The 26,698-nt window shown below is 49.8% G+C and overlaps 2 protein-coding genes across 2 annotated transcripts in view; one reads left to right on the top strand and one right to left on the bottom strand.

The window, feature by feature from the left end:
* The window catches only part of CPNE5 (copine 5), a 101,558-nt gene extending 97,642 nt beyond the window's left edge, over nucleotides 1-3,916 (top strand). Inside the window, exon 23 of the transcript XR_010946853.1 lies at nucleotides 3,592-3,916. The gene's annotated coding sequence lies outside the window, so the exon portion shown is untranslated. The remainder of the gene's footprint in view (nucleotides 1-3,591) is intronic.
* RAB44 (RAB44, member RAS oncogene family) lies at nucleotides 919-26,031 on the bottom strand. Its single transcript, XM_067753149.1, has 13 exons — nucleotides 25,814-26,031; nucleotides 18,753-18,864; nucleotides 16,880-17,054; nucleotides 15,476-15,622; nucleotides 14,720-14,810; nucleotides 14,220-14,315; nucleotides 12,035-12,222; nucleotides 9,956-11,418; nucleotides 6,577-6,658; nucleotides 5,409-5,523; nucleotides 4,234-4,335; nucleotides 2,606-2,682; nucleotides 919-1,129 (listed from the first exon to the last, which is right to left on the bottom strand). The coding sequence occupies exons 1-13, from the start codon at nucleotides 26,018-26,020 to the stop codon at nucleotides 1,039-1,041; spliced, it is 2,946 nt and encodes a 981-aa protein (XP_067609250.1). The 5' UTR covers nucleotides 26,021-26,031; the 3' UTR covers nucleotides 919-1,038.
* Between the last annotated feature and the right edge of the window lie 667 nt (nucleotides 26,032-26,698).

A 26,698-nucleotide genomic window follows, 5' to 3' on the forward strand; every position in this document is an offset into this window, starting at 1 on the left:
CAGGAGATAGTCCAACACCAAGAGGCTGTCTGAGACTCTCAAAGCACTCTCCCTAAGGGCACTGAAATTCCCAGCTCCGGGCTGTAATGTGCAGCCACCTTTCAGGAGGCAAATGTTGTGCAATTCTGGGAACTCTCACAAACGCTCCAAAGAGGGACCCTTGAATAATCTGAATCCAGTTTCCCCTGCGGCTCCCCAGGCTCCACCAGCCACACCCCAGCTGCTCCTCAAGTATATCCGGAGATTGACACCTCAAGGCAGAGGGCTGCACCAGGGGCACCATGGCATGGGGACAGGAGTGGGATCCCCAAATGTGGCCCCTTAGAGGCACATCTTGGGGAAAGAGTGTGGGGTTGGGGCTCAGGGAGACAGGGGGGATGGAGCATATCAGGGGCCATCAGAACATCGCTCTTCCCCAGGAATCGGCTTCTGCTCGAAAGAACCCCATGCTTGCAAACAGATACAGTGAGTGTGACAAGGTTCACCGGCTTTGCCACGCACGGAACAGTGGGGCTGCTTTAATAAACAGTGTACTTTGCGATTAACAGGCCATATCAATTTGTAATCAGCACCAAAGCAAGTTCTTTGAAAAGTTTCTCTCCCACGCTTCCACATTTGCTCTTATTTCTGACTACACAAGCAATACCCAATCATTATAGAAGATCTGAAAATACAAATACATATAAGAAGGAAAACACCCTCACACATTTACCTTGTAATTTTACCACCCAGAGATGTTTTGCCAATATTGTGGTGTATTTTCCTTAAGTCACTTTTCTAGACTCTTCTTTCTTTAAAGAGTTTTAACCTCCCCCCCTCCCCCCACTACCAGTCTTATTACTCAGAAAAGTCCTTTGGAGTACAAAGGGCAGCATTAGTGCAGCCACTCCCCTGGGATCCAAATCCTGACCCGAGGAGGATTTTCCTGAACTTCCAAGCTGGCTGTCTCTGTCATTGCTGTGTCCAGGCAGGTGGGACAGGACCCAAGGAACAGGAAACCCAGGGAGGTGGCCCGCCTACCCTGGCCAGGCCAGGTGCTCAGGAGCAGCAGCCAGCTCTCTTGGGTGGCCTCTCGGGGGCCACCTCCACCAGTGAGCCCTTCAGGCGGTCTTCTTGCATCTTGAGTGACCTGCGTGAAGATGCCTGGGCATCAGTCCTCTCTCTCACCTCCCAGGGGCAGCAGGGAGGGGCCCAGGGGTGCAGCTGGGGGGCTGCCCCCCCGAGCTTCCTCTCTCCCAGCTGCTGTGCCCCTGTCCTGCGTTCCACATGGCACCAGAAAAATGGGGCCACGGAGACTTCGGCCTCCTGTCTCTTTTCTGGCATTCTCTGTAGCCTACTGTGTGCCAGGCGCAAGGGACTCTGATTATGACAATGAAGCCATCATGTCCTTGCCTTGAGTAGTGAGAGAGACAGAGAGGGGAAGGGGCGATCAGGACCCAGGAATGGGGAGGCACACAGAGGGACTTCACACCAGGTCCTGGAGGGATTTAGGGAACAAGGAGGCAGAGATGGAGCTGAGACTGAGCAGTGGACAAGGGTTCACTAGCAGAAAAGAGGGAAGGGTGTGTTCTAGGCAGAGGGCAAAAGCTCAGCGTCGAGTGAGAGCTTGGGGGTTGGGGAAGCAAAGCCCCTTCGTTCATTCATTTATTCACAATATATTTACTGTGTGCCTGGCTCTGTCCTAAATCACAGAGCCTAAGGACTAAATGGCCAGAAAGAAGCCTTGGAGGCAGCAGGGATTCAGGGCTCTGCCGGCCAGGAAGCCACATTCAGGAACTTGGGCTTTTATCCTAAAGCAAAGGGAAGCCACTGAGCAGTTTCCTGTCGGAGGGATCTGGCGTGATCAGGATTGAAGTTTCGCAAGCTCACTCTAGCTGCTTTGTCAGAGAAGGGGCCCAGAGATCATCTGGTCTAATACCCCTCCCCCCTCACTCACTTCATTCATTTATTGAACACCTAGTATGTGCCAGGCCCCAGGAGGAGGGGCTGAACAAAACAGACATGACCCTGCCCTCCTGGAGCTACAGCCTGGTAGGGAAGGCAGGCAGCAAAAAGAAAACAGACAAATGCATGTGTAGCTACAGTTTGTCAAGAGGGGCTTTTTTGTTTTTTTTTCAAGAAGGGCTTTGAAGGACACAGAGAAGGTAATCATAGCGGTGGGAGGGGGTGTGGTCAGGGAGGGTCCCTCTGAGCGGCTGAAGCTTATGGGGGGGGGGGCGCAGGCAGGGAGATGGCACTGGAGCCAATACAGGCCACTGAGAGGCATTTTGATTTTACTCTAAATGCACTGCATTATTATTACTATTTTTTTGCCGCACCGCTTGGCTTGTGGGATTTTAGTTCCCCAACCAGGGATCAAACCCGGCCCCTCGGCCACTGCACCAAGGCTCAGAGAGGGGACGGGAGATTTCCCAGAGGTGATGCAGCTAACAGGACTGGTAGAATTGGAGTGAGGAGACTCCGTGCAATGTTCTCTCTCCTTCCCCAGACTCCTGAGCCCTGTGCTTTCACAGGTGCTTCCTCAGAATGGGCCTTCCCCTCCCACATGAGTCAGCTGAAGGCTGTCCAGAAGATTCTGGGTGGGAAGCAGCAGGGCGGCACTCACCGGGCCAGGTTCACCACAGGCTCCAGGATGTTGTGACCCAGGGCAGCACTGCACTCTCCAAAGGAGACCCCCAGTTCCTGCAGCCAGACAGATAGGGGTACAGGTGCCATGGGGGAGACCACTGAGAGTCTAGGTGGCAGTGCCCACCACCAAAGACCTGATCATCAGACAGAGTCCCACCCAGTACACCCCCAGGCAACCCCAACCGGTGAGGCAGCCCATCTCCGTCTCCTTGTGGCCCATGGCCCCCAGCCTTGCCCCTCTGCCCACTGTCTCTCCACCCTGGCTGGACAAGGTATCAACGATGCCACCTAGAAAACTCCACAGCATTCAAAGTGATGGTGGGAAGTCTGTGTCCCAACTTGGAGAAGTGTCCTTGGGGACATTTTTAAGTCATTAGTTCTATGTATTTTTAATTTTAAAAATATTTAATTGGGGGAAATATTTGAAAATATAGCTTAAAAAAGTAGAAATACAAAATATAAAACACTCCTGTTAGTGTTTGAGTATATATTTCCATTGTGTTTTATATAACCCTTTTATTGGGGGGTGAGGGGGTGGGCTAAACGTCGTTATACTTTAGGTTAAACATATGAAAGTGCTGTTTTGATAGACACCAAACAGTCAAATATCAGATTTGACTGATTCAACCTAACCTATACCCAGAGATGCAGCTGCTTTTCTGACTTCACGTTATATTGTAAGCATTTCCTCCACACCCTTAAATATTTTTTAGAACAGGATTCTTAATGGCAAATGCTAGCCTCTCACATGAAGCTCCACAAATGACCACCAAAGGTTTGCTCTTATAAATAACACTGTAAAGAATATCCTCATACAAATGTTCAATTATACATAATACACGGGTATCCAGTATGTCATTCTCTTAAGAATTATTATTTCTGACTCTTTCCTTAGGATAAATTGCTAGAGGAGGAATTACTGTGTCAAGGAGATGAGCTACTACTTTTTTTTTTTTTTTTTAGCTACTACTTTTAAGAGGAAAAAGTTCCCACCAACCAGGAGTCACAATGATGACCTCATGATCAGGAGAAATGAGAGAAGAAACAGGAAGGAAATACGATATGGAAATGCCAAGAGGGGTGGTGTCAGAGGTAGGGCAGGGAGCGAGAGTCTTTGTTCCACCTTTATTATTCTCCAGATTTTCTGGAATGTAGTTCAGTTCTATTCATAAATAAATAGTATCCACTGTCCGCTGTCTGGTGACAGGGCTTTTGATGCAATCTTCCCAGGGAAGAATTTGGGTCTTAAGATAGAATAAATTAGAAGGAATGTTATGTTAATTGGAGACCACAGATAAAATTAAGATTTGATTGGGAATTTTAAGTGAAGCTTAAAAAGATTTTGACTCTGAAGATATTTTTAGGTAGGTAGGGACACTATGGGGATTTGCTAATTCAACAGCGAGGTTCAACGTCATGCCCACTGTTACCTTCTCGTGTTTGGGTCTTAGGCCCCGGGTGTGTGGGAGGCTGTTGGTCTTTGATGGAGCAAGGGCAGGAATGGATCCTTCTCTGTGGTATCAGCCAGGGTGACCTATTCATTACCCTCCAGGGAGGGGTCTGCCCAACCCAGGCTGGGGGAGGGGCTGATGCCCAGGTACTCACCTGGGCCAGTTGCTGCCCAGCCTCGGTGGACACTTGCCGATCCTCCTCACAGTCTGTCTTGTTTCCCAAGAGAAGGATGACCACGCTGTCAGACACTGCATCCTGTGCACAGAACATCTTCCCTCAGCAACACATGTTGAGTGCCTGCTGTGTGCCAGGCCCTGGGTAGATTTGGCCATACTCTCCAGGAAGCTGACTGTGTGCCACTTCCCTCCACACATGCCCACCTTTCCATATCACACCCACTCCACACTCTTCCCACCTCTGACACTTTCCCTTCCATCTGCAGTGAACCTCTCTGCCTGCAAACATGTCACCCACTTTCCAAGGCCAACCTCAAAGTCACCTCCCCCAGGAAGCCTTCCTAGATTGCTCCTGTCCATGCTGCTCTTTCCTGCCGGTATTGAGCAGCCCAGCATTTGACTATGCAGGCTGCCTTGGCTCATCTCCTAATTGTTTCATGGATAATAATAATAATAGCTTCTGTTTACTGAGAGTTTACTGTATACCAGGTGCTGTGCTGAAAGCAGTTATATCAGTTAATCCTCACAACTGCTCTATGAGAAAAGTTGGGAAATTGAAGTTCAGAGAGTTTAAGTCACTTCTCCAAGGTCACAGAGTTGGGATGGGATAGTTGGGATACAAACCCAGGTCTTACCAGAACCCAGAACCCAGCTCCCCTCATGTATCACCTTATCCTGCTTCTCTTGCATCTCTTCAACTAGACTAGAAACTTCTAGAGAGAAGACAACATGTCTTTCTTCATACCCCTCTTCTGTGCTAGCACATACTGCAGAATTTCAGCATGTATACATACAGCAAGTAAGTACGTGGGGGAAAGAACTAGAGATGTGTGAACAGAGGAATGATTACCTAGAGTGGCACTAGACTTGCATTATCCCCAGGTGTTAAGAAGACATCACAGAGCTTCTGTATATAGGAAAAAATGGTCATAGGATAAAGGAAAGAGTTTGTTTTGGAGGCCGTACTATGTGGTTGTAGTTTCTTTGTACTACTATGTTCCCAGCCCATCCAGCCACATACCCTCAGTAGATTATGTCACCCATATGTTTGCTGTGTCATTTGTAATCCTGGGAGAAAAGAGGGAGTGGAAAGGATACAGCTTCCCTCTTGACTCCACACACTGGGGCCAACCCCAGCAGCCATCAGCTCACCTGGAGACAGTCCAGCCAGTAGCGCACATGGGCAAAGCTCTCCTGGGAGGTGACGTCGTACATGAGCACCACTCCATCAGCCTTGCGGAGCAGCTGCCGCGTCATGCTGTGGTACCTACCCAGAGAGTCCGCATCAGGCCATGCCAGGCGGCCTGACCCCAAGCCCTGACCTCTCTAGGCCTCAGCCACTCCATCTGCTTCTAATTGCTTCCCAAAGAGAACGTGCATGTATTTTCCTTCTTACAGTGTGCTTATTGTTAATAGGTAACAGTCCTCATGGCTCAAATTTCAGAAGGTACCAAAGGGCACCCCGTGAAAAGTCTCTCTCAGCCAACCCCACCCTCATCCTGCAGCCACCCCCAGAGGCAGCCAGAGTTCCCCATTTTTTTTTTTTTTGATAGCAAGAAGTTTATTTTACCCATTTCTTAAATAGTTTCCCAGAGGTATTATATATATATATTGATACATAAATGTATATGTACACACACACACATATACCCATATACATACTGTTTAAACAAATACAGTGTAAAACACTGTACCTATTAATATTCAGTATTCTGTACTTTGTTTTATCCACATAATAAAATGTCTTGAAGATATTTCCCTATTGGTACATAAAGAGGGTCCTCCATCTTTTTTGTGTTCATAATATTCTATTGTGTGGAGAGACTCTAATATATTTAACTGGTCCATTACTGATGGTGTTTAGTTTGTTTCCAATGTTTCATAATATATACAGTGTTGCTATGAACAGTCTTGGTCCCTTTGATATTATAGTCATGTATGAGTTTATCAATAGAATGAATTTCTAGAAGTAGAACTTCTGGGTCACAGAAGATGTGCCTTTTCAGTTTTGATCACTACGGCTTAACCAGAAAGTGAAAAGCCAGCGTTTTCAGAAGGACAAGCGATTGGGTGGCTGTCCCCTGTTGGGATGGCCATCACAGGTGCCCTGCCATGCTGAGGGGAACTCTGGGTCTGCTGTCCTGTCTCCTGCATGGGATCTGGACTCATCTCTCCATCCCTGACCTCCTGAATCATCAGGGGTAGACGCTGCATTTGCACTTGGTTGCCTCTTAGCCCATATTGGACTCCTCAGGGTCGGGGTTGCACTCCACTCCTCTGCAGCCCAGACTCAGCCACTAATGTCGACAGTGCTCGTTACCTCTCCTGGCCAGCTGTGTCCCAGAGCTGCAGCACAAAGCGCTTGTTGTCCACCAGCAGGTTTATGACCCGAAAATCCACTCCTAGGACACACAGAGGAGAGTCAAGCTTACTTGACTTCAAGTTACCATCCCAGACTTGCAGCTGAGGCCTGCCTGAATACATACCTGTCCCCAGTACCAGCCAGGGTGGGATGGGAACCTCCAGCTGCTGGGCTTCCCTTTTGCTCTCCAAATCCCATCCATACTTGAGGGCCCACATCCTCTATGAAGCCTTCCCTGACCACGCAGCTCCCACTGCACTCCCGCCCTGAGAGTTGGCCAGCGTGAGGCACCTTGCATTGTTTTTACCTCTACAAAAAAAATCTGTCTTCTCAACTGCACGGCAGTGTTTATTCCTCAGGCTACTCAGGAAAATCAGTTTTGTTAATTTATTTTTTATAATACTTCTTGTTTCATTCCTAATTATTGCATGTATCTTCCCCCTTTACCCAGACAGCAGCCTGGGAGGGTGGAAGGAATGTTGGCTTCAAGGATGACCAGTTGGGCCGTGAGTTGTCCACCTTCTGCTGCTATACTGGCTGTGTGACCTCAGGCAAGTCACTTCACCTCTCTGAGCCTTCCTTCCTCATCTGCAAGGTGGCAATTTAAAAAGACCCACATCACTGGGTGGTTGGGAGGATTAAATGACTTATGTCCAAGGTTCAGCCTAATTTCTAGGGGGTGCTTAGGAGGTGGTAATTTTTATTATCACTATGAATTCTCATCTTCCTGAGCCCCAGCTCCTCAAATTTCACAGACCCACCCTTCCCTGTGTCATGGTTCTAGACACCTCCTGTGCCTGGAAATATGGTAGTAACAGTGAAGTCCCAGGGAGGTTTGGAATCTTTGGGGAGCACCTTCCAGCCAACCTCCACTTCCCAGGGACACCAGGCCGGGTGGGGCTGATAGAGAGGGGCTGCTTTGTCCATGCTGAGCCCACTGCAGGGCCCAGACCAGCTCCGGAAAGGGGCATCTCCTCATATTATCCCTGAGCTGGTAAGACCTTCCTCAAGGTCTAGGTCTCTCATGCAGCCCCCAGAAGCAACTGCTGCTGTCCCTGGTGGTGACTGAAGCCACAGACCATCCCCCACACCCATGCTCTCCACAGGAAACTGGGAGAAGTGGCAGATGGGAGCCCTGACCTCAGCAAAATGCTGAAGCAAAAGTCTGTCTGTAGCATCCACTTCTCTTTTTTTTGGCCGCACCACGTGGCATACGGGATGCAGGATCTTAGTTCCCGACTAGGGATCGAACCCGTGTCCCCTGCAATGGAAGCGCAGCGTCCCTTAACTGCCAGGGAAGTCCCTCCATTTCTCCTTACTGCCCCCTTTCCTCCAGGTCTAAGGAAGCCCAGGGTCTGCAGGAGCTTCTGAGGTTATCCAATCCCACCCCCCGTGATGATATCCAGCCTCTGCTTAAATACCCACTGTGTGATCTATTGAGCAACCCTAACCCTAACTAAACCCTTGCATTTAGTAACTTTACTCCCACTTTCCACCTCCCTGCCCATCACCCTCCTCAATCCACCCATGTATCCCCGCACCCTCCCCGAAACATGTTACAACTTAACCACAAAAACTGTTAGAAATATAATGTTTTCAGCTTCCCAAGGAATCTGCTGTTTTACATGAACAACCCCAGGGAGAGGGCAAGGCTGAACCCATAAGAGGGTAAAACTTCTGGAGTGGGGGCGTGTGCTTTGAAGGCAGGTGGCCCTGGGTATGAACTTTGGGGCCCAGGTAGGGCAAGAAATTTAACTGGGTCTTCAATTCTTTGTCCTCCTCATCTGTAAAATGGGGGCAGATACGGAGAAGCCTCAAAAAAATGCACAATCAGCTATAATTTGATGGGCTCTGGCTCTGGCTCTGGTCCTCCACCAGCCCTGTTCTCAAATGGAGGCAGGTGAGAAAGGGGGGTGGGAATGGAGCAGGGTGATGCTGAGTGGGGAAATGTTTATGGCTGAGGAAGCTGGAATCATCCCCAATGATAGTTAAACCAGATGGATGACAGCCACCAAGGGCACCAACCCACAGCTAGCAGTGGGACAGATTTGGATCACACACCTGGATCTCAGGTCCTCCCAGCTGGCTAGCAGTGCATGCAAAGTTGCCTTGTCTTTTTACAGTTATGCAATCTGTATTTTTCTCTACTGAATTTTGTGGAAACTTCTTACCACATAATAATGGGAGAGGCTCAATCACAGGGAGGGCTGATGTAAGGAATAAGGCGTGTATGCCTGGTGCATTGTAGGTGGTCAGTAACCCGTAGCTTAGGTGATTAAGGATGGTGGCCTTGCAGACCCTGTGACCCTGTTCAACATCAGACCAGGCCTCCTATGGGTCCCCTTTTCCTGACAAGTCTGCATTTTTAATTGGCAGAGAAAATTTCAAGAACTTGTCCTGGAGGGCATCTCTTACATAAAGTTTGAGAACTTTATCCACTGGTCTAGCACTGATCCCCATCAGCACACACGCTGGTGGGACACAAAGACGTGGACCATTCCGACTTTGCTCCTAAGCTGGCTGTTCCCACAGCTCTTTTCTGTGGCTCTATGCAATGTTCAAGTGGCCACATATCCCAATATTTTTAGAGAGAGGAGGCTTTGTGCTATGGGACATTTCATTTGCAAAAGCCACTGAATTAGACATTATCAAAAATTTACTTATAATAATAACCATAAAAATAACTAATATTGAGCACTTAATACATGCCAGATATTATTCCGAGAACTTGGTATGTATTAACTGAACTAATTCTCACAGCCCCTCTATGAGGTCAGCACTACTGTTGCCCCCATTATGCTCAGAGGGGTTAAATAATTTGCTCAAGTTCATACCACTAGTAAGTGGCAGAGCCGGGTTTTGAGCTCAGGGACCTGTGTTCCTAACTTACCCCACTCTACAAATACATTCTGCGTAAAATATTCAACTTGCCAAAGGCCACTTCCTGCCACAGTCTGGCTGACTGGCCTAGGGTTGGTCCTGAGCAAATTCAAGCAGCAGGGACCCTGCGGTGGCCTGCCCAGGGGCCACATGGCGGGAGACCTGCTTATTTTCACCATCAGCCAGTGCTGGCAGCTAAATTGCAGGGTGCTTTGTTGATGTGGCAATTATTAGCTAATCAGATCAATGCAGAAAAAGCCAATTACCTGTAATTAGAGATGATTAGTAAAATAGCCAGATTATGCCCATATAAAATAATGTCTAATGCAGGGCCTGTGGTGAGGGCAGAACCTACAGCTTCCTCAGGGATGGCTTGCTCTGGGCCTGCTCCAGCTCTTCAGCCTGGTCCCCCAGGTCTCCCCTCCCTCCTCTGCCGCCCTCCCCAGGTGGCCCTTACCCACAGTAGCTGTCAGCCCAGTGGCGAAGGTGTTCTGGTGCAGCAGGTACAGGAAGGATGTTTTGCCCACATTCGAGTCTCCCAGGAAGATGACGTGGAAGGCGTAATCAGGATTGGCCAAAGGCTCACTGGCCGTGCAGTCCCCTGGGGATGGGGTCAGCCCAATGCCTCTGGAGTCCATTCCTGGATCTTCAGGACTGTTCTCTGCCCTTGGCTCCCTGGATTGAAGGGGCCCTGGTTCTTCTACTGCGTGAGCGGTTGTAGGTTGGGGCCTGGGCTGGGCTTCCAGCTCAGCCCTGGTGGGGAGGGTTTGTGTGGGCTCCTGGGGCCCTGCTGCATCCCCAGGCTGAGCCCCTGTGTGGGGAGAGCCCCTTGAAGGTGATGGTTTTTCAGGAGCTGGGGCTTGTGCCTCAGCCTGAGCCTGTGCTCTGTCAGGTGGGAGAGGAGCAGGTGGGGAATCGTGCTGGGGGAGTTCCGGGTGCCCAGTTTTCAGGCCATGAGCCTCAACGGACAGCTCTGACCTGAAATCCTGCCCTCCCTGGTCCCCTGCTTTCCTTTCGTCAGCCCTGGGCTCCTCTTCCGGACTCTGGTGGGGTAGGGCAGGCAGCCCTTCAGGCCCAAGGACCTGGCTGTGAGCTTCCTGTAGTCCCCCAGGACAGCCCCCCTGTGCATCTGGGCTCAGCTTGCCCTGCTCCAATCTCTCAGTGAGAACCTGACCCACAGGCTCCAGGCCCTGGGAGGGCTCATCCAGCCCTGCTGTGAGGTCTCCAGCTCCTGAGGACCCCAGCCCTGGCTCAGATCCAGCGGCATGTGGGTCCTGATGGAGGGCCTCTCTCTGCCTGGGTGGCTTGGCTGGGACAGGCCCAGGCCCGGAGCCCTCGTCATCTGGGTACGAGGCCTGGAACTGTTCACTGGGCCCAGCTGGGGCCTGGGGAGGGGGAGAGGTCACATGAGGAGGGGCCCCATCCTCCAAAGGAATGAACACTTTGAGCACAGCTGCCACCAGGCCCCCTGACTCCCCAGCTGGAGCCCCTGGAAGCCCCCAGCGGAAGTGGACCCCAGGGCTAGGCCCTGACTCCTCCTTAGGTTCCAGGCTGGGGGGCTCTCCAGTCTGCTCTGGGCTGATGTCCTGCCCCTCTGGGTTCACTCCTTTCTCTTCCTCAGTCCCGGAAGGCACCCCAGGGGGGCTTCCTGGAGACCCATCTGGATCTGAAGGTGGCTCCTGACCAAAGAGAGAAGCACGCGGCTCCGGGATGGAGATCTGCCTGACCGCTTGGGGTGTCCGGGGGCCTGAGGAGGCTCTCGGAGCTGGGGGTGGGCTCCTGGAGAGCTGCAGGGCACTGAGGCGGGTGCTGCTGAAGCTGCTGAGGAGCTGGTCCCAGTCATCGCTGTCCCCAGTCAGTCCAGGCAGGGGAGCCTCCTCAGAGGAGACTGAGGCCTTCTCCTCACCTGCTCTGGGGACACTAGAAAGGGTGCGGGAAGCTAAGGTCAGGGGAGGGGCGGGTAGAGGTCACACCTACACTGTCGGCATCCATCACCACTAGGTGCGCACCTCACCGCTAGTCCTTCCTCCCAGTCTTCCCTTTGGCAGTGCTTCTGTCCTGGCACACACTCCCTACCCTTCCCCACCTCCAATCCTGCTCATCCTTCCAGGCCTATATGGAGCCTCACCTCCTCCAGGAAGCCTTCCCTACTCTTCTGGCCCATCCCACTCCTCTGACCTGTAACGAGTAGAGTGGGTGCTGTATCCACCAAGGATCCAGCACTGCACTAGCCTGTGTGTGTGTGCATCTCTGTGTGTGTGTGTGTGTGTGTGTGTGTGTGTGTGTGTGTGTGTGTGTGAATCCCAGCTGTGTGATTCATATGTCATGTGTGTCTGGGCACATGACTTTCCCCCGTCTGTCTCCTCGTCTGAGAAATGGGCATGATAATCCTAGCCTGGCAGGGCTGTTGTGAGGTTTAAGGAGGGAGTCTGTGTGCTCTGGGCACTGAGCAGAGCCTCAGAGAACTCAGAGCCACCCTCCCCTCTTCCAGGAAGCCCCTGGTCTCCAGCCCAGCCCAGGGGTGGCAGCTACTTGCCTCGGTTCCTCCTCCATCTGCCAGGACACACGGCCCTTGGTGGCGTTCAGGTGCTCCCTGGTCACCTGCAGCTGCCCCCGCACCTCTTCCAGCCTCCCAGCCAGGTCACGCTGGGCCTCCCGAAGCTGCTGGTTCTCCGATCTGGCCTCCTGGTGTGTGCTGCTGAGGCGGTAGAGCTGGGCCTCCAGCTGCAGGAGGTGGAGGGTGAGGAGGAGGGAAGCCCAGGTGCCCTTCAGGGGAACAAACAGCCTCCCAAGGCCACTGTGGGGCACAGACTCCAGGCTCCTGGACACCCAGCTTAAAACATAGGATTGGGGCGGGGGGCGGCTGTTACCCCCTCACTGGCCTAATTAGCTCCATTACCTCCCACCCGGGAGAGACATTGGAATTTGGGGGATGGGGAAGAGAGAGGGAACTGTGTAAGAAACACACACTGCCAGCACCGCAAGGGCCTGAAGCATACATGGGATCACACCCTCCTCTGCTCAGCGTTCTGCAGTGGCTGTTCCTCTCTGAGCGCATCTGGTCTGCAGGTAGCTCCTGATCCAACAGCAGGTCACAAGACTGGGAGATGGAGAGCTTCTTGACCATGCCGTATGGAAGGTAAAGGCCTCACGATAGCCTCCAAGGCCTTGCACAGTCTCCCCCCCCAACCCCACCTCTGTTACATCTCTGACCTTCTCTCCCACTACCACCTCCTCCCCCACCTGCTCCCTCAGTCTGTTCCAGCCCACAGGTCTCTTTGCTGGTCCTTGAACATTCACAGCACATAAAACCCACCTCAGGGCCTTTGCACTTGCTATTCCCTCTGCCTGGACTGCTCTTCCCCCAGATACCACATGGTCCACTCCTCACCTCCTTCAGGTCTTTCCTCCAAGTCATCATCTTAATGAGGCCTTCCTTGACTCCCCTATCAAAACCCTTCTGTCCCCCTGCCCTGCTTTACTTTATTCTCCTTAGCACTTTCACTATCTAATATGTTATAGATTTTACTTGCTTATTTAGTTTATCATCTCTCTCTCTGACTAGACAATAACTCTACGGACAGGAGTTATTTGTGTCTATTATGTTCCTCAGAACCTAGAACAGTGCCTGGCACATAGTGGTTGCACCATAAATAGTTGTTGGGTGAAGGAATGAATAGCCTTGGGGGGAGAGGCTTCACATCCACAGGGGACAGGACAAAATGGTCCCATGTGGAAAGTCTAACCTCTTCCCTTGGCAGAAGGGGCCCGCCTCAGTTTCCAAGGAGCAGCTACTGCAGAGGCACCTGGGAAATCAACCCATGTCAGGAGGGTGAGACCAGGTAGCAGGACCAGCCAAGGCAACAGTGGGGAAGACTGGGAACCTGGTCCAGTGCTGAAAGAATGCAGGTTGTCCTGGTTACAACAGATGGTGATTTTACTAAGGTCAGTGGTCTGAAAGTTGAGGAGGGAGGAGACAATGGGGCAGGGTCTCACACCCAAAGGCTTAGCACAATGCCAACTGGAAGTGACTATAGGTTATGAGACCTGAGGTGTTGGGGTAGCAGGTGTTCTGACCAGGAAGCTAGGTCAGGTTCAGCGACAGTAACAACTGTGATATGTAAAGCACCTACTACCAGCCAGGCACCGTCTTAGGCCCTCAAATACAGTATCTCTCATCATCACAGCAGCCTTCTAAGGCAAAAGTTCTGATCTCCATTTCTCTGATAAGGAAACCAGGGGTCAGAGAGGTTAAAAACCCGGCCAAGGTCACTCAGCTGACAATGGAGATGGAAGTTGAATACCACCCTATCACCAAGCTTCTCCAATGCTGAGACTTTGTATTTGCCCAGTGCTTTCCTGTTTCAAAATGCTTTCCCATTTATTACCTCATTTGACACAACTAGCTGGGGAGATGCAGTAGATGTGGCTATTCCCATTTTACAGATGGAGAAACTAAGGCCAGGGCAAGCAAAATTATTTCCTCGGATTTGCATGGTTTTTAATTGGAACAGCAGGAATTTGAACTTGGACCTTCTGACTCATGTCCCAGTACTTCCACTGCAGTACCCAGCCTCATCTCAGAAAAAGGCCAGAGACATCGCTTTCCTAGGGGCCAGCTCTGATGCAGGAGCCCAATGAGCCCAGGGAACCCTCAGGAGATGGGTGTCAGGGTCTGTGAATCATCAGAAATTGGGCTCCTGGGGAAACCCGTCACTCACCTCCTTCTGGCCCTCAGTCAGGCGCTGCACCGCGCGTTCCTTGGCCTCCAGAACCTCCTGCATCTGGGAGCTGAGGGCCAGGCCCCGGGCGTCGCTCTGGGGAGCAGAAAGGTCTCAGCCCCTGTATTGCCGAATCTAAGACCCAGCTGGGCTGGGCTGGCTCTCCCCACACTTCACCTCCACCCAGGCCTAGGGTGCAGGGTCCAGGATGTCTCAACAAGGAGGGGTCTAGGACAGCTGCCCTGGCTCAGGCAATAGGAGACAGAAACCCAGAGAGCAGGAGTGGCTCCGGGAGACACGCGAGACCTGGCAGAGGTGAGCAGGGGGCCCAGGCTCAACACTCCCCACCCCACCTCTCTGAGGAATACGAGCTCAGGGATGTGAGAAGATCTCCTCCCAGCAGCCTCCTGCTGCCCCACACTGGCCAGTGGCCGGCCCGCTGCTTGGCCAGCAGGGGAGTTCAGGGCCGGGGGAGAGGTTGGCTGTCGCGGAGAGCCTACCTCAGCCTGCAGCTGCTGCTTCTCCTGCCGGATTTGCTGCTCCATCTCCTCATAGAGCTGCTGGACCTCGCGATGGTGGTCAGAGTCCCGCCTGGAAGGGGTGGGGGGTGGGACCAGGCAGCCCATCAGCACCCTGGGACCCTGCTGCTGGCAGAGGTGGTCTGGGCCTGGGTTTGCAGTCTATGCTACTGTCCACCTCACTCTGCCAGCGGTCACTGACCCCCGTCGCCCTGAGAACAGTCATCCCAGTAACAGCTCCTGACATATATGCCCTTGATATTGATCATCTGATCCCGTCATGCTGACTCCCATAACCATCATCAAGATGTTGGTTCCTGTGGCCCCGTCTCATAGTCCCCAAAGCCCCATCACTCTGTCCCCACTTCCCGCTGTTGCTGTCCTCCTACCCCCATAACTCAGACCCCCTGGCAAGGCTGTGCCCATACCAACCCCAGGATCACCACATGCATTGTAATCTATGTGAGTGGTGACCTGGGGTTAGGTGCCATAGTGGCCCTGCACCAAGACACACTGACCATTCCCTCTTTGGCTGAAGGCCTAACTCTGTCCTCCCCAGTAGGTCCCCTCTGTCACCCCTTCTTCCAGGTCAGCTCTGCCCGTCTGGCTCCCAAGCCCTGCAGTGGACGCCTGGCCTCCATTCTTTGGAACTGAGAGAATTCAACTAAGATTCAACTAAGATGTAAAGAGCACCCACTGTGTGCCAACACCGGGCAAGGCACCCCGGCCCCAACTCACTTCCTCAGGGTCAGTTCCAGAACCTCCTTGTCAGTCCGTGCTTCCTGCAGGCGACTGTTCATCTTGGCCAGAAAGCCCTCCAGGTTGCCTGCCAGCTGGGGCTCCTCCTGCTGCAGCTTCTTCCATAGCTGCCAGATTTCCGCCTGCCTGGGAGGGGAGGATAGCCAGAGATTAGACACGGGGCGGGACCAGGAGGCAGGGGGAGCCCCACTCCTCGGTTTTAATGGCAACACTCCAAGAGACTTGGGCACCTGGGCCACGAAAATCTATTTACACCCTACAAGGTGAAGCTCAAATGCCACCTCCCCCAGGAACCTTTCCCAGTTGTGCCCTTTCCCTTTGTGAATCCCCACAACACTTTGTCTCTCTATGGTTTGGTGATTAATTGTGGGGTGGGGGAACTTGAGAGTCCGATGGCCCAGGGCTTCCATCTGTCTTCTCTCTTCTCCCACTCTAGCTGTGTGACCTTTAGCAAGTCCCATGCCCTCTCTGAACTTATTTGTAAAACGGCCACTGGAGAATGAGACACACCCAGTGAAAGCACCGGCTTGGGGTCTGGCACCCAGTTGGCACTCAGTAAATGCTGCTTTCACATGGATTTAACTAAGTCATGAAGACAGATGCCTGAGGGCTGAGCCCAGGGCAAAGCTGCCAAGTGGGTAAATCACTCCCCACCACACCTGTCCCGCCAGGCTGCACCCCAATCCCACCCTGCCTGCCGCACAACAGCTGCCCCACCCTCTGAGAGCTTGTCCTCACAGAGCCCTGCGGGGCAGGAGAACCTGGGAGAACCTGGGCAGACAGGCGAGGGTGATTCCCTTGCTGGTTCTAACAGACCCAGTGGGACCTGGGGGGTGTGAGAGGGGCATTTCTAGTCAGGAGCCCCTTCTCTAAGCATGAGTGAACGCCAAAAGCCCAGAGCCTGAGGCAGTCTCCAAGCTCTCCTGTCTCCAGTCCTGCCCAACTCAAAGCATCACCATGCCTGAAAAGCATCCCCCATCATACCCCTGGAGGACCCTCTTTTTGGCACCCTCGGGGAGCTTTGTATTTTTAAGAATTGAGTCCCCTTAGGGAGCTGACCCTTCAACTCGCTAATCCTTCTGAGGAGTGACCATGTAGGTCAGGACAGGGAGGGAGAGGTTGAGTGGGATGGACTCCTAGTGGGTAGGCTTTCTCCACACGTGGCTTTAATCCCACAGCAGCTCTTATGCTCACTCTGTGGCCGGGGAAACAGAGGTCGGAGGTTAGGCTACTTGCCCGCAGTCGCACAGCTAACAAGTGGCTAAACCAGGATTTCTGCCCAGCTCTACCTGGTGGCTCCCACTCGACCTTGTGTCCAGGAGAGTCCTCACCCCCACTGACCAGCAGTAGCTCTCCCTGCACCCACAACCATGCTGGCCTTACTCGGGAAGTGAGTGGCTGGCTTCCAGTTGCTCCATGAAGGCAAAGAACGCCTCCTTCTCCTCAGTGTCGGCCTCCTCCTGCACTGGGAAGCTGGTGGCTACAGATCCTCGCTTGAAGGACTGTGGCCTCCTTCTGTGGAGCTTGTGGGTGCTCGGGCTAGAGCCAAAGATGCTCTCTGTGAGACAGAGGGGTGCAGAAGGGAGCAGAGTGGGGCTCGGCTCAGTCCCTTGACCTCCCACCTTGCCTTGCTCCAGTCATTGGGGAAATCATTATATCTGTGTCAGTCACATTTTACAGGGCCAGTGTCATACATTCCTCACATCAACCTTTGGAGTCTACTCAAGGTAGACACTGTGTCCCTTTTACAGATGAACATCTGAGGTCCAGAGAGGCCAAAAGACTTGCTGGAAGTCACACAGCAGCTCCACGGTGGCCAACACAGTCTTTTCACTCAGTCAAGGGATATTTATTGAGCATCTACTATGTGCTAGGGACAAAATTGGCCAAAATCCCTGCCCTGGTGGAGCTGACAGTCCATGAATGCTGAAAAGGACACTTTTTTTTTTTTTAAGTAGATGTGCCAAGTGAGCTAAAGGAATGAACAGGGTAATTTCCACTGAGAGACTAGATAGAGTCTACTTTAGAGGGGGTGGTCAGGAGTGTCCTGAGGAAGTGACACTGGAACTGAGATGTGACTAACAAGAAGGAACAAGCAATGTGGATTTCTAGGGAAGCATATTCCAGGCTGAGAGAGCAGCACATGCAAATGCCCTGAGGTAAGAGCCAGATTGGCATGCTGGAGGAGGCGAGTGGTATTGAGTGAGCCCAAGAGATTGGAAGGGTCTGGATGGTGCTGGCCTGTAGGCCCTGGGAAGGGGGTTGAATTTTGTTCCATAGACCTTGGGAAGTCCCCAGTATAGTGGGCACAATGGACACAGATGTGAAGATGGCCTCTTGGGGCTACATGGACAAAACGTTCCTTCTGCCCCACTCCCGATTCCAGACCCTCATTTCCCTTCCCTACTCCTGGTTTCTCAATCACCAGAACTGGAGCAACCACCTCCTGGGGCGGCCCCAACCTATAAATGCAGATTCCTGGCCTCCCTTCCTGTTGTCCCCCAAACTCTTGGACACTCAGCAGACCTGAGAACTCCAGATGGCTTTGCAGACTTTAAAAGCTGAACAGTGCTTTTCAGGGTCTCTGCAAGGACACCACTCCTTCCATTCCCTGGGCCAGAAGGTCTTCCCCCATCAAGCTCAGCAGGAATATTGTCCATCTCCGGCTTTGGTGTCATTAGGTCTTTCTGGGCATGTCTTGAGAAGCCGGTGTTGGAGTAACCTTGGCCAGTGAGGGCTAAGGAAGGGCCAGGGAAGCCCCCACCCACTAAACATCACCCTCTGCTGCTCCCTGGGGCCTTGATTTCCTTTAACCAAAGCTAGAATATGACCTTCTTCAGGCAGAAACAAGGCCTGTGGTCTCAAGAACAGGTGGTGCTTAACCTCTTGTTCAAGGGAAAAATTTACTGGGGAGATGACAAGGGAGGTATCAGAAAGCAAGCCTGGAGGCCTCTCTGGAGGAGGGGGATGCTCAGGGGAGCTGCCAGCTAATAAACTGCTCTCTCTGGTGGAAAGGAAGTCAAGTCTCCTGGGCTAGAGTCTTCAGGCTCAGCTCTGCGTCCAACCAACTGCCTTCCCACTCAGGCTAAGTGTTCTCATCTCCACAGAAATCTGTATCATCATCCATGCCCAGAACTGCCCTTGGGCATGTTATGAAGGTCCTGTGATTGGTAGGGAGTCCTGGGGTCTTTCCTGTCTGCCCAGCCTCGCCTCATGCTGGGCACACTCCCCAGAGGCCCTCCCAGGACAGACATACTGAGCCCAGAGCTGAATTCTTCAAGGGAGAGGCGTCCCTTCCGCTCCACATCCACCCAGTCAAAGATCATCCCTGGCTCCTCCTTGCTGTCCAGGAAGCTGAACTTGGCCACCTGCAAGGAAGAGGCAAGTTGGGCACTGTTCCCACTGGGGAGGGCTCTGGGCCACCCTCAGAAAAGAAGAGGGTGTTTGTCTGTAGCCATCTCCACCTCCCCTCTCCCCAGTTTTGGAGTCCCACCGCCAACCTGACCTCAAGGCAGACCCTTGAGGCTCTTGGACCCTATCCAAGGCCGCCCTCTCAGCAGTGCCTTGAACTTCATCCACACCTTTTCCCTTCCTCCATCCAACATCAAAACCTACCTGTTCTGAGTCTCATCCCTTTAGGACTCTAACAAAGGACAGTAGCCAAATTTCCCCAGAATGTGTTTATCAGTCTTCAAAAATTATCTAAAACTGGGCTTCCCTGGTGGCGCAGTGGTTGAGAGTCCGCCCGCCGATGCAGGGGACACAGGTTCGTGCCCTTGTCTGGGAAGATCCCACATGCCGCGGAGCGGCTGGGCCCGTAAGCCATGGCCGCTGAGCCTGTGCGTCCGGAGCCTGTGCTCCGCAACGGGAGAGGCCACAACAGTAAGAGGCCCACGTACCACCAAAAAAAAAAATTATCTAAAACTATTCAGTGATGCAGTATAACAGACTATGTTCTGCATTAAAATATTAATATCTAGTTTAAAATTTTAATTAGAACTTGGAGGACTTCCCTGGTGGTACAGTGGTTGGGAATCCGCCTGCCAATGCAAGGGACACGGGTTTGAGCCCTGGTCCAGGAGGATCCCACATGCCGCGGAACAACTAAGCCCGTGAGCCACAACTACTGAGCCTGCACTCTAGAGCCCATGAGCCACAACTACTGAGCCCGCGTACCACAACTACTGAAGCCCATGCGCCTAGAGCCCGTGCTCCACAAGAGAAGCCACCGCAATGAGAAGCCCACGCACCGCAATGAAGAGTAGCCCCCGCTCACTGCAACTAGAGAAAGCCCACACACAGCAAGAAGACCCAATGCAGCCAAGAATAAAATAAATAAATAAATAAATTGATTTTTTTAAAAAAAACTCAGAATTGCTTGTTCATGTTAAATACAGAATGAATCCTAGATTATTTTTTATTACATATGGGTTAGGATTAGGCTCAGATGCATTCAGCAAAAACAAACTAACAAACGATAACAGAAAAACTCAAATAGCTGAGGCTTAAATAATAAAAGCTGAGATAAGTAATCTGAAGTATTCGGGCCAGGGCTGCTGTGGCAGCTCCACTATGTCTGCAGGGCCTCAGACTTCAAGCTCGAGGCTTAACTGTCCCTCAGTTCCACCCTCTACATGAAGGTGCAAGAAGCCTCCGGAACTCAAAAATCTCTATTCCAGACAACAGGGTGGAAGAAGCAAGAAATAAAGGTGTCCTCCTTTCCTCATATGAAAATAATTCCATCCCACCTTTCCCAGATGCATATATTTTACATAGCTGCAATCATATTATGATGTATATAATGCTGAACCTTTTTCTTATCCATAATTTCTTCATATCCGTAACTCTCATTGAAATTGCTCCTTCATACTCTTGAATGGGTGTTCCAAAAGTACTTAACTTTTCCCCTATTCTTGGACATTTTTTGGCTCTGTTTTCATTTCTATAAATAAAATGCAATGAATACCGAACAGAAAATTATCTAAAACTTGAAAATAAGTACAAAAAGTGGACAGCACATCCTTTCAGTATTCTACAGGGGGACCAAGGCCACCCAAGCATCTTCTAGATTCTGTGAATGTACTTAATTCAACACATGGTACTGATTAGGGGTCCCAGACTAAATGAAGTCACACGTTAACTTGTAGATTTTGTCCAGGAGAGATGTAAATAACTTTTGTCTGACAGAACAGATAACCCCAAAGATTTATGGCCTGTTGTACATTAACCAACTTTAAAAAAATCTATCTCAGCAATCCGATTCTAACATTTCTTTGTTAAATTGTCCAGCTTTTAAAATGCTCTTTCAACCATTCATAACATTTCTCATTAATAAATGAGTTAAATAAAACCTCTGGTATAGACTCATTTTATTTTTGTCCAAGGGTCATGATTTTACCTTTTTGGAAATTCTACTTTGACAGTTTTGGAGGTTCATGGAGATGCCCCCGTGGACTCAGCTGTCAGAACTCAGTAAACTGCATTGCTGGAAAAAGAGCCCCAGATGGACTCTGGGAACCCAGGAACTTTTTTCATTGGCTCTTGAAGGGAATCTCAAGTGTGACAGAACTTTAAGTTTGCTGACTCTGTTTCTCTAGTTTTTACATTTTTGTTTTTACTGATTTTCTGCTTCTGGTTTTGGTGGTAGCCATGATGGGGAATTCCGTTTTATGGACTGACCATTTGGAGATCTCCATGGGATACATGAAGGAGACCTAGTGTCTGTTGGTTGAGAGACAACGGAAAATCTGGTTTGCTAATCCTTTGTTGTTGTTGGTGGTGTGTTTGTTTTTCTAGGTGTGACCTCAAATCGGTTAAGAATTTTGAGCCCGCTGGGGAGGAGAACAGCTCTTTGAAATCTGAACTGGAGAGTTTTTGTTTCTGTGTTTACTTTTGACCTGTGGCTAGGGTTGGAGAAAAGAAGCCCTGTCTGTGTGTCTACATGTCTGTAATTCAGAACGGCCCTTAACTCTCATTGTGAGTGTGAATATTTTTCTGTATCTGGGTATTAATGACTTAGAGTACTACATCTCTCACAGGGGTTCTGTGTGGATTGGTTTGTAGAGACAAATAAGTGTTTATATAAATCTAATGGCCCCCAAAGTCACAGAAAAAAAAAAAAAAAGAAACTGAACTTCTAGTGCTTTAAATGTGCTGGACTTAAAAAAAAATCCCTCTTACAAGAAATTGCTAACTCAGAAAACTTTTAAGGAGCCAGGTTCAGATAATTAAGGTGAATCTTTGACAAATTAAATTAAATTGGTTTAGGACTTCCCTGGTGGTGCAGTGGTTAAGAATCCACCTGCCAATGCAGGAGACATGGGTTCGAGCCCTGGTCTGGAAGATCCCACATGCCACGGAGCAACTAAGCCCATGCGCCACAACTACTGAGCCTGTGCTCTAGAGCCCACGAGCCACAACAACTGAGCCCGTGTGCCACAACTACAGAAGCCCGGGTGCCTAGAGCCCGTGCTCCACAAGAGAAGCCACCGCAATGAGAAGTCCGCGCACCGCAACGAAGAGTAGACTCTGCTCGCCACAACTAGAGAAAGCCTGTGCGCAGCAGCGAAGACCCAACACGGCCAAATAAATAAATTTGTTTAAAAAAAATCAATCAGTCTTGTGAAAGTTTTACTGCCACATGTTATATTAATGCAAAACTAGAATTTGGCTCCATCTCTATTAAAATGATAAATTGGTCTTAGAGCTCTAGGCAAGGGATAAAAAGGGGTGACTATTAATCTTCTGTGTAAGTTGCCCGGAAAACTGATTCCATGTCTCAGCAGAATAATTTTCTCTGCTTTATTTTGGCTTTATTGTGTTCTAATTTTCTTTAAAACAAAAAGCAGAGCCACTTCGCCTATAAAAGAGCTAAATATCCTTGCAATAGTGTTGCCTTCTATGTTTATTTCAAAATGTTTTATTTTATTGTCACTTTGATTAAATAGGAAACCAAGTACTATTTCCCAGAATCCCATGATTCTGCGGGCCTCTCACTGTTGTGGCCTCTCCTGACGCGCAGGCTCAGCAGCCATGGCTCACGGGCCCAGCCGCTCCGCGGCATATGGGATCTCCCCGGACCGGGGCATGAACCCGTGTCCCCTGCATCGGCAGGCGGACTCTCAACCACTGCGCCACCAGGGAAGCCCAGGATCCCATGATTCTATCTTAATCTAGTGCCCTATCTTCTGTGATGGCTCTTTTGGTTTTGCCTTCCCAACATCAGATCCTAAGTTTAGAAAAAAATAAAATTAAAATGTCAGGATACCTTTCTCTTTATTTATTAAGTACCTCAACACTATTATAAGAGCATCGTGGGAAGAACTGTCAGATCAGAAAAGATATTCAGCCTTTCCTAGGCTAAGTTTACATAGGTAAAACACTCTTAATATAAATATTTCAGAAACTGCATGCTTTAGGGGAAGGCCCTAGAGATTTCTCAATGTCTTTACTATGCAAAATATGTTCTTATCTTCAGGGGAAACACTAATCAAATTCTTATGAAATAGTTATATACCATATCCCAATAGAGCATTTTACTCTCTTCCATTCTGATATTATTAGTTACTGTAATAACTACAGGCTTTCAGTCTCATTACTAAACACATTTCTGCTTTCCTACCCTTGCCTGAAGGCTTGGTTACAAGCTGCAGGGTAGTTTGTGTCTTCCACAAAGCACACACTCAAAGTCTTGTGGAAAAGGACTGTACCAGGTTCTACGAACTATTGATGCTTTACTTGGGTACAGGATTCCAAGCTGGCATTAGCCGACCTTCAGACCGAGCCAGTGGATCACAATTTCTAGGACTCTTTTCAGTCCAGAAGCAGCCAGCTCACTCAAGATCCAGTAGATGAAGAATTAATTACATGGAACTGAATGAATCGTTAAAGGAAATCGAGTTGTGGTTATTTGCTGGGAATATAGTTGATATTATTTTTTTATTGTTTTATTTTTATGGATGTCTGAGGAAATCTTCTCTCTGTCTTCTTGAGCTGTCTCTAACCTTCAGTTTAGGAAATTATGCTTTCATAAACTGAAATTTAACATTTTAAATGGTATCTGAATCTCACTGACCCCCTCCTGATTCAGAAACCAATACTTCAATACTTTTCCTGAATCTCTTTCCTTTCTCTGGCAATATAGTTATTTACACGGTTTCAATAAGAATCTGTCCTCCTTTTTACTGGGATATAGTTGAATAGATCAGTTGTGTAACTGGATGTTGTATTAAAAGATGATTCTCATTTAATCAATTGTGACAAGTCCACTGTAAGGTGCACTTGTCGAAGCAATGCCTGCAAAGCTCTCTCAGGAAGCTGGCCTGGGAACAGGTGATAAGGAAGGTTACTTCTGGGCAGGAGAGGGACCTTAGAAAAATTGGGAACCTCAAGAAGGGAGGAAGTCCCTCACATTTATAGGTGCTGCAGGTGAAAGATGCTAGAGAAAGTTTTATGCTTGGTTTCTATATTAGTAGGGAGGCCAACTTGTTCCAGTTTGCCCAAGACTTTCCCAGTTTCAACACTGAAAGTCCCACATCCCAGGTACCCCTCCAGCCCAGGCAAACTGGAACAGATGGTCACTCTAGGTAGAAGAGCGAATAACAGAGGTTTTAAAAGTCCAACTTAAGATTCCATATGAAAACTTCTGGACAGAAGCTAAAATGGCTCAATACTTCAAAACTCTAGATTTGCAAAGCCCAGTCCAGGAGGTCCACATGCTTTATTTGCTCCCTCACTGCATCTAAGGAAATGATCGAGCCAAATCAACTGAGATCAGACTGTTTTATGTCAAAAATAAAAAACTTTGGAGATTATTTATGATCACAGGAAATTATCTGAAACTTGGAAATAAGGCAAAAAGGTAGACAGCACATCCTTTCAATACCATATGGGGGTAAAGACTACCCAAGTGTTGTCTAGACGAGAGGAATGCACTTAGTTCATCTCATTGTTTACCTTTCATTAGAAGTCCCAGACTTATCGAAGTTACTTGTTAACTTGTAGATTTTGTCCAGGAGAGGTGAAAATAATTTTTGCCTAGTAGTACAGATAACCCCAAAGATTTATGGCCTGTTGGACATTAGCCATTTTTAAAACTGAACTCAGCAAACTTATCCTAACACTCTTCTGTCAAATTGCCTATAAATATTCCAGCTTCTCAAATGGTCCTTGAACCTGTCCTAACATCTTACTGGTTCCCTCACTGATTGATAATAATAATGAATTAGATAGATCTTTGATAAGTATTGATTTTATATTTACTCAAAAGTCTTTTTTTTTTAACCATTTTGAAAATTATATGTTAACATCAGCCATTTTTATTTTTTTGTGGGCCTGAGGGTGGAATATAAGAAGGGTCAGTTTTGATGGGGGAAGAACAAAGTCTTGAGCATAGAGCAGTATCAGGAGGAGACAACAGGTCCAGTGAGACTCCGGCAGCCCACATAGGACCCTTTGTAGAAAATGAAGAGAAACCAAAAAAAAAAAAAAAATCCAGCCAATCTTGGTCTAGCTCACAGCCTAAGATTACTTCTTGGCATGTACAACCTTGGCTGGTCTTCTGTTGCATTGAAGTTTGCAGTCATTGACATTGTTTGATTTCCAGGGCCCTGACTGCTCCCCAAGATAAACTTCCCTGCTCAGTGGGCCTAAAATTATACCATTTGCAATTTAAGAAAAAAAAAAAATGTCATGAAGAACCTAGGGGTAAGACAGGAATAAAGACACAGACCTACTAGAGAATGGACTTGAGGATATGGGGAGGGGGAAGGGTAAGCTGTGACAAAGCGAGAGAGGGGCATGGACATATATACACTACCAAACGTAAGGTAGATAGCTAGTGGGAAGCAGCCGCATAGCACAGGGAGATCAGCTCGGTGCTTTGTGACCACCTGGAGGGGTGGGATAGGGAGGGTGGGAGGGAGGGAGACGCAAGAGGGAAGAGATATGGGAACATATGTATATGTATAACTGATTCACTTTGTTATAAAGCAGAAACTAACACACCATTGTAAAGCAATTATACTCCAATAAAGATGTAAAAAAATTAAAAAAAATAAAAATAAATTATACCATTCTCAAGTTACTTCTTTGGCCTAAAACCTTTCCTTTGTTAATATGCAAATATTTCTGGAAGAGGGTAACACAAAAGGCCTTATCAATCATTTACACATTAGTATGAACAAATTCCTAGCCTTTCCTAAGAGCAAATTTGAGATGAGAGAAAGCGAAAACAGCAGGCAAGCTCTGCTTTCCTGGGATGGGGAGTCTCAGAAGGCTGTGGAAAAGGGATTCAGGGGGATGGGGCCTTGGACTCACCGCCAGATCCTCTCGAGTGACAAAGCCCCTCTCCTTGGCACCACAGTCCTGGAAGAAGCCCTGCAGTTCTGCAGCTGACTGGGAGGACCAGGACTCTGGCTCGGGGGCCACAGAGGCATCCTGGCCATCAGCCGGCTCTCGCATCTGCCGCCGGCGGCTGGAGCCTAGCTTCCGGCTCTTTCGGGGCACTCTCTGTCCACTCTCCATGGTGCTTTGGCCTGGGGACAGAGAGGTGAGGGGACACTGGGCTGCTGAACACAGTCACTCCCTGCTCGAAACTCTCGCATGACTCCCCATCACCCCTGGAGAAAATCCACGGTGGCTGATGAAACCCTGCCTGATCTGACCTGCGCTGGCCTCTCTGACTCATCACCCACCCCCAGCTGACGGCCTCCCACACATCCCGCTCAGGGCCTTTGCCCTTTCTGTTCTCTCGCCTGGAATGCTCTTCCTTGAGGTATCCACATGCCCTCATCTCCTTCAATTCTCTGTTCAACTGTCAAAAGTCTTCTCTGGGACTTCCCTGGTGGCGTAGTGGTTAAGAATCCACCTGCCAATGCAAGGGACATAGGTTTGATCCCTGGTCCTGGAAGATCCCAGATGCCGTGGAGCAACTAAGCCAGTGTGCCACAGCTACTGTGCCTCCAGTCTAGAGCCCACGAACCACAACTACCGAGCCCACACACCACAACTACTGAAGCCTGCGCGCTCTAGGTCCTGCATGCCGTAACTACTGAGCCCACATGCTGCAGCTACTAAAGCCTGCGTGCCTAGAGCCCGTGCTCTGCAACAAGAGAAGCCAGCGCAGTGAGAAGCCCGCGCACTGCAACGAAGAGTAGCCCCCGCTTGCGGCAACTAGAGAAAGCCCACGGCAGCAACGAAGAC

Source organism: Pseudorca crassidens, chromosome 10 (genome assembly GCF_039906515.1).
Source record: "Pseudorca crassidens isolate mPseCra1 chromosome 10, mPseCra1.hap1, whole genome shotgun sequence".
Classification (NCBI taxonomy): domain Eukaryota; kingdom Metazoa; phylum Chordata; class Mammalia; order Artiodactyla; family Delphinidae; genus Pseudorca; species Pseudorca crassidens.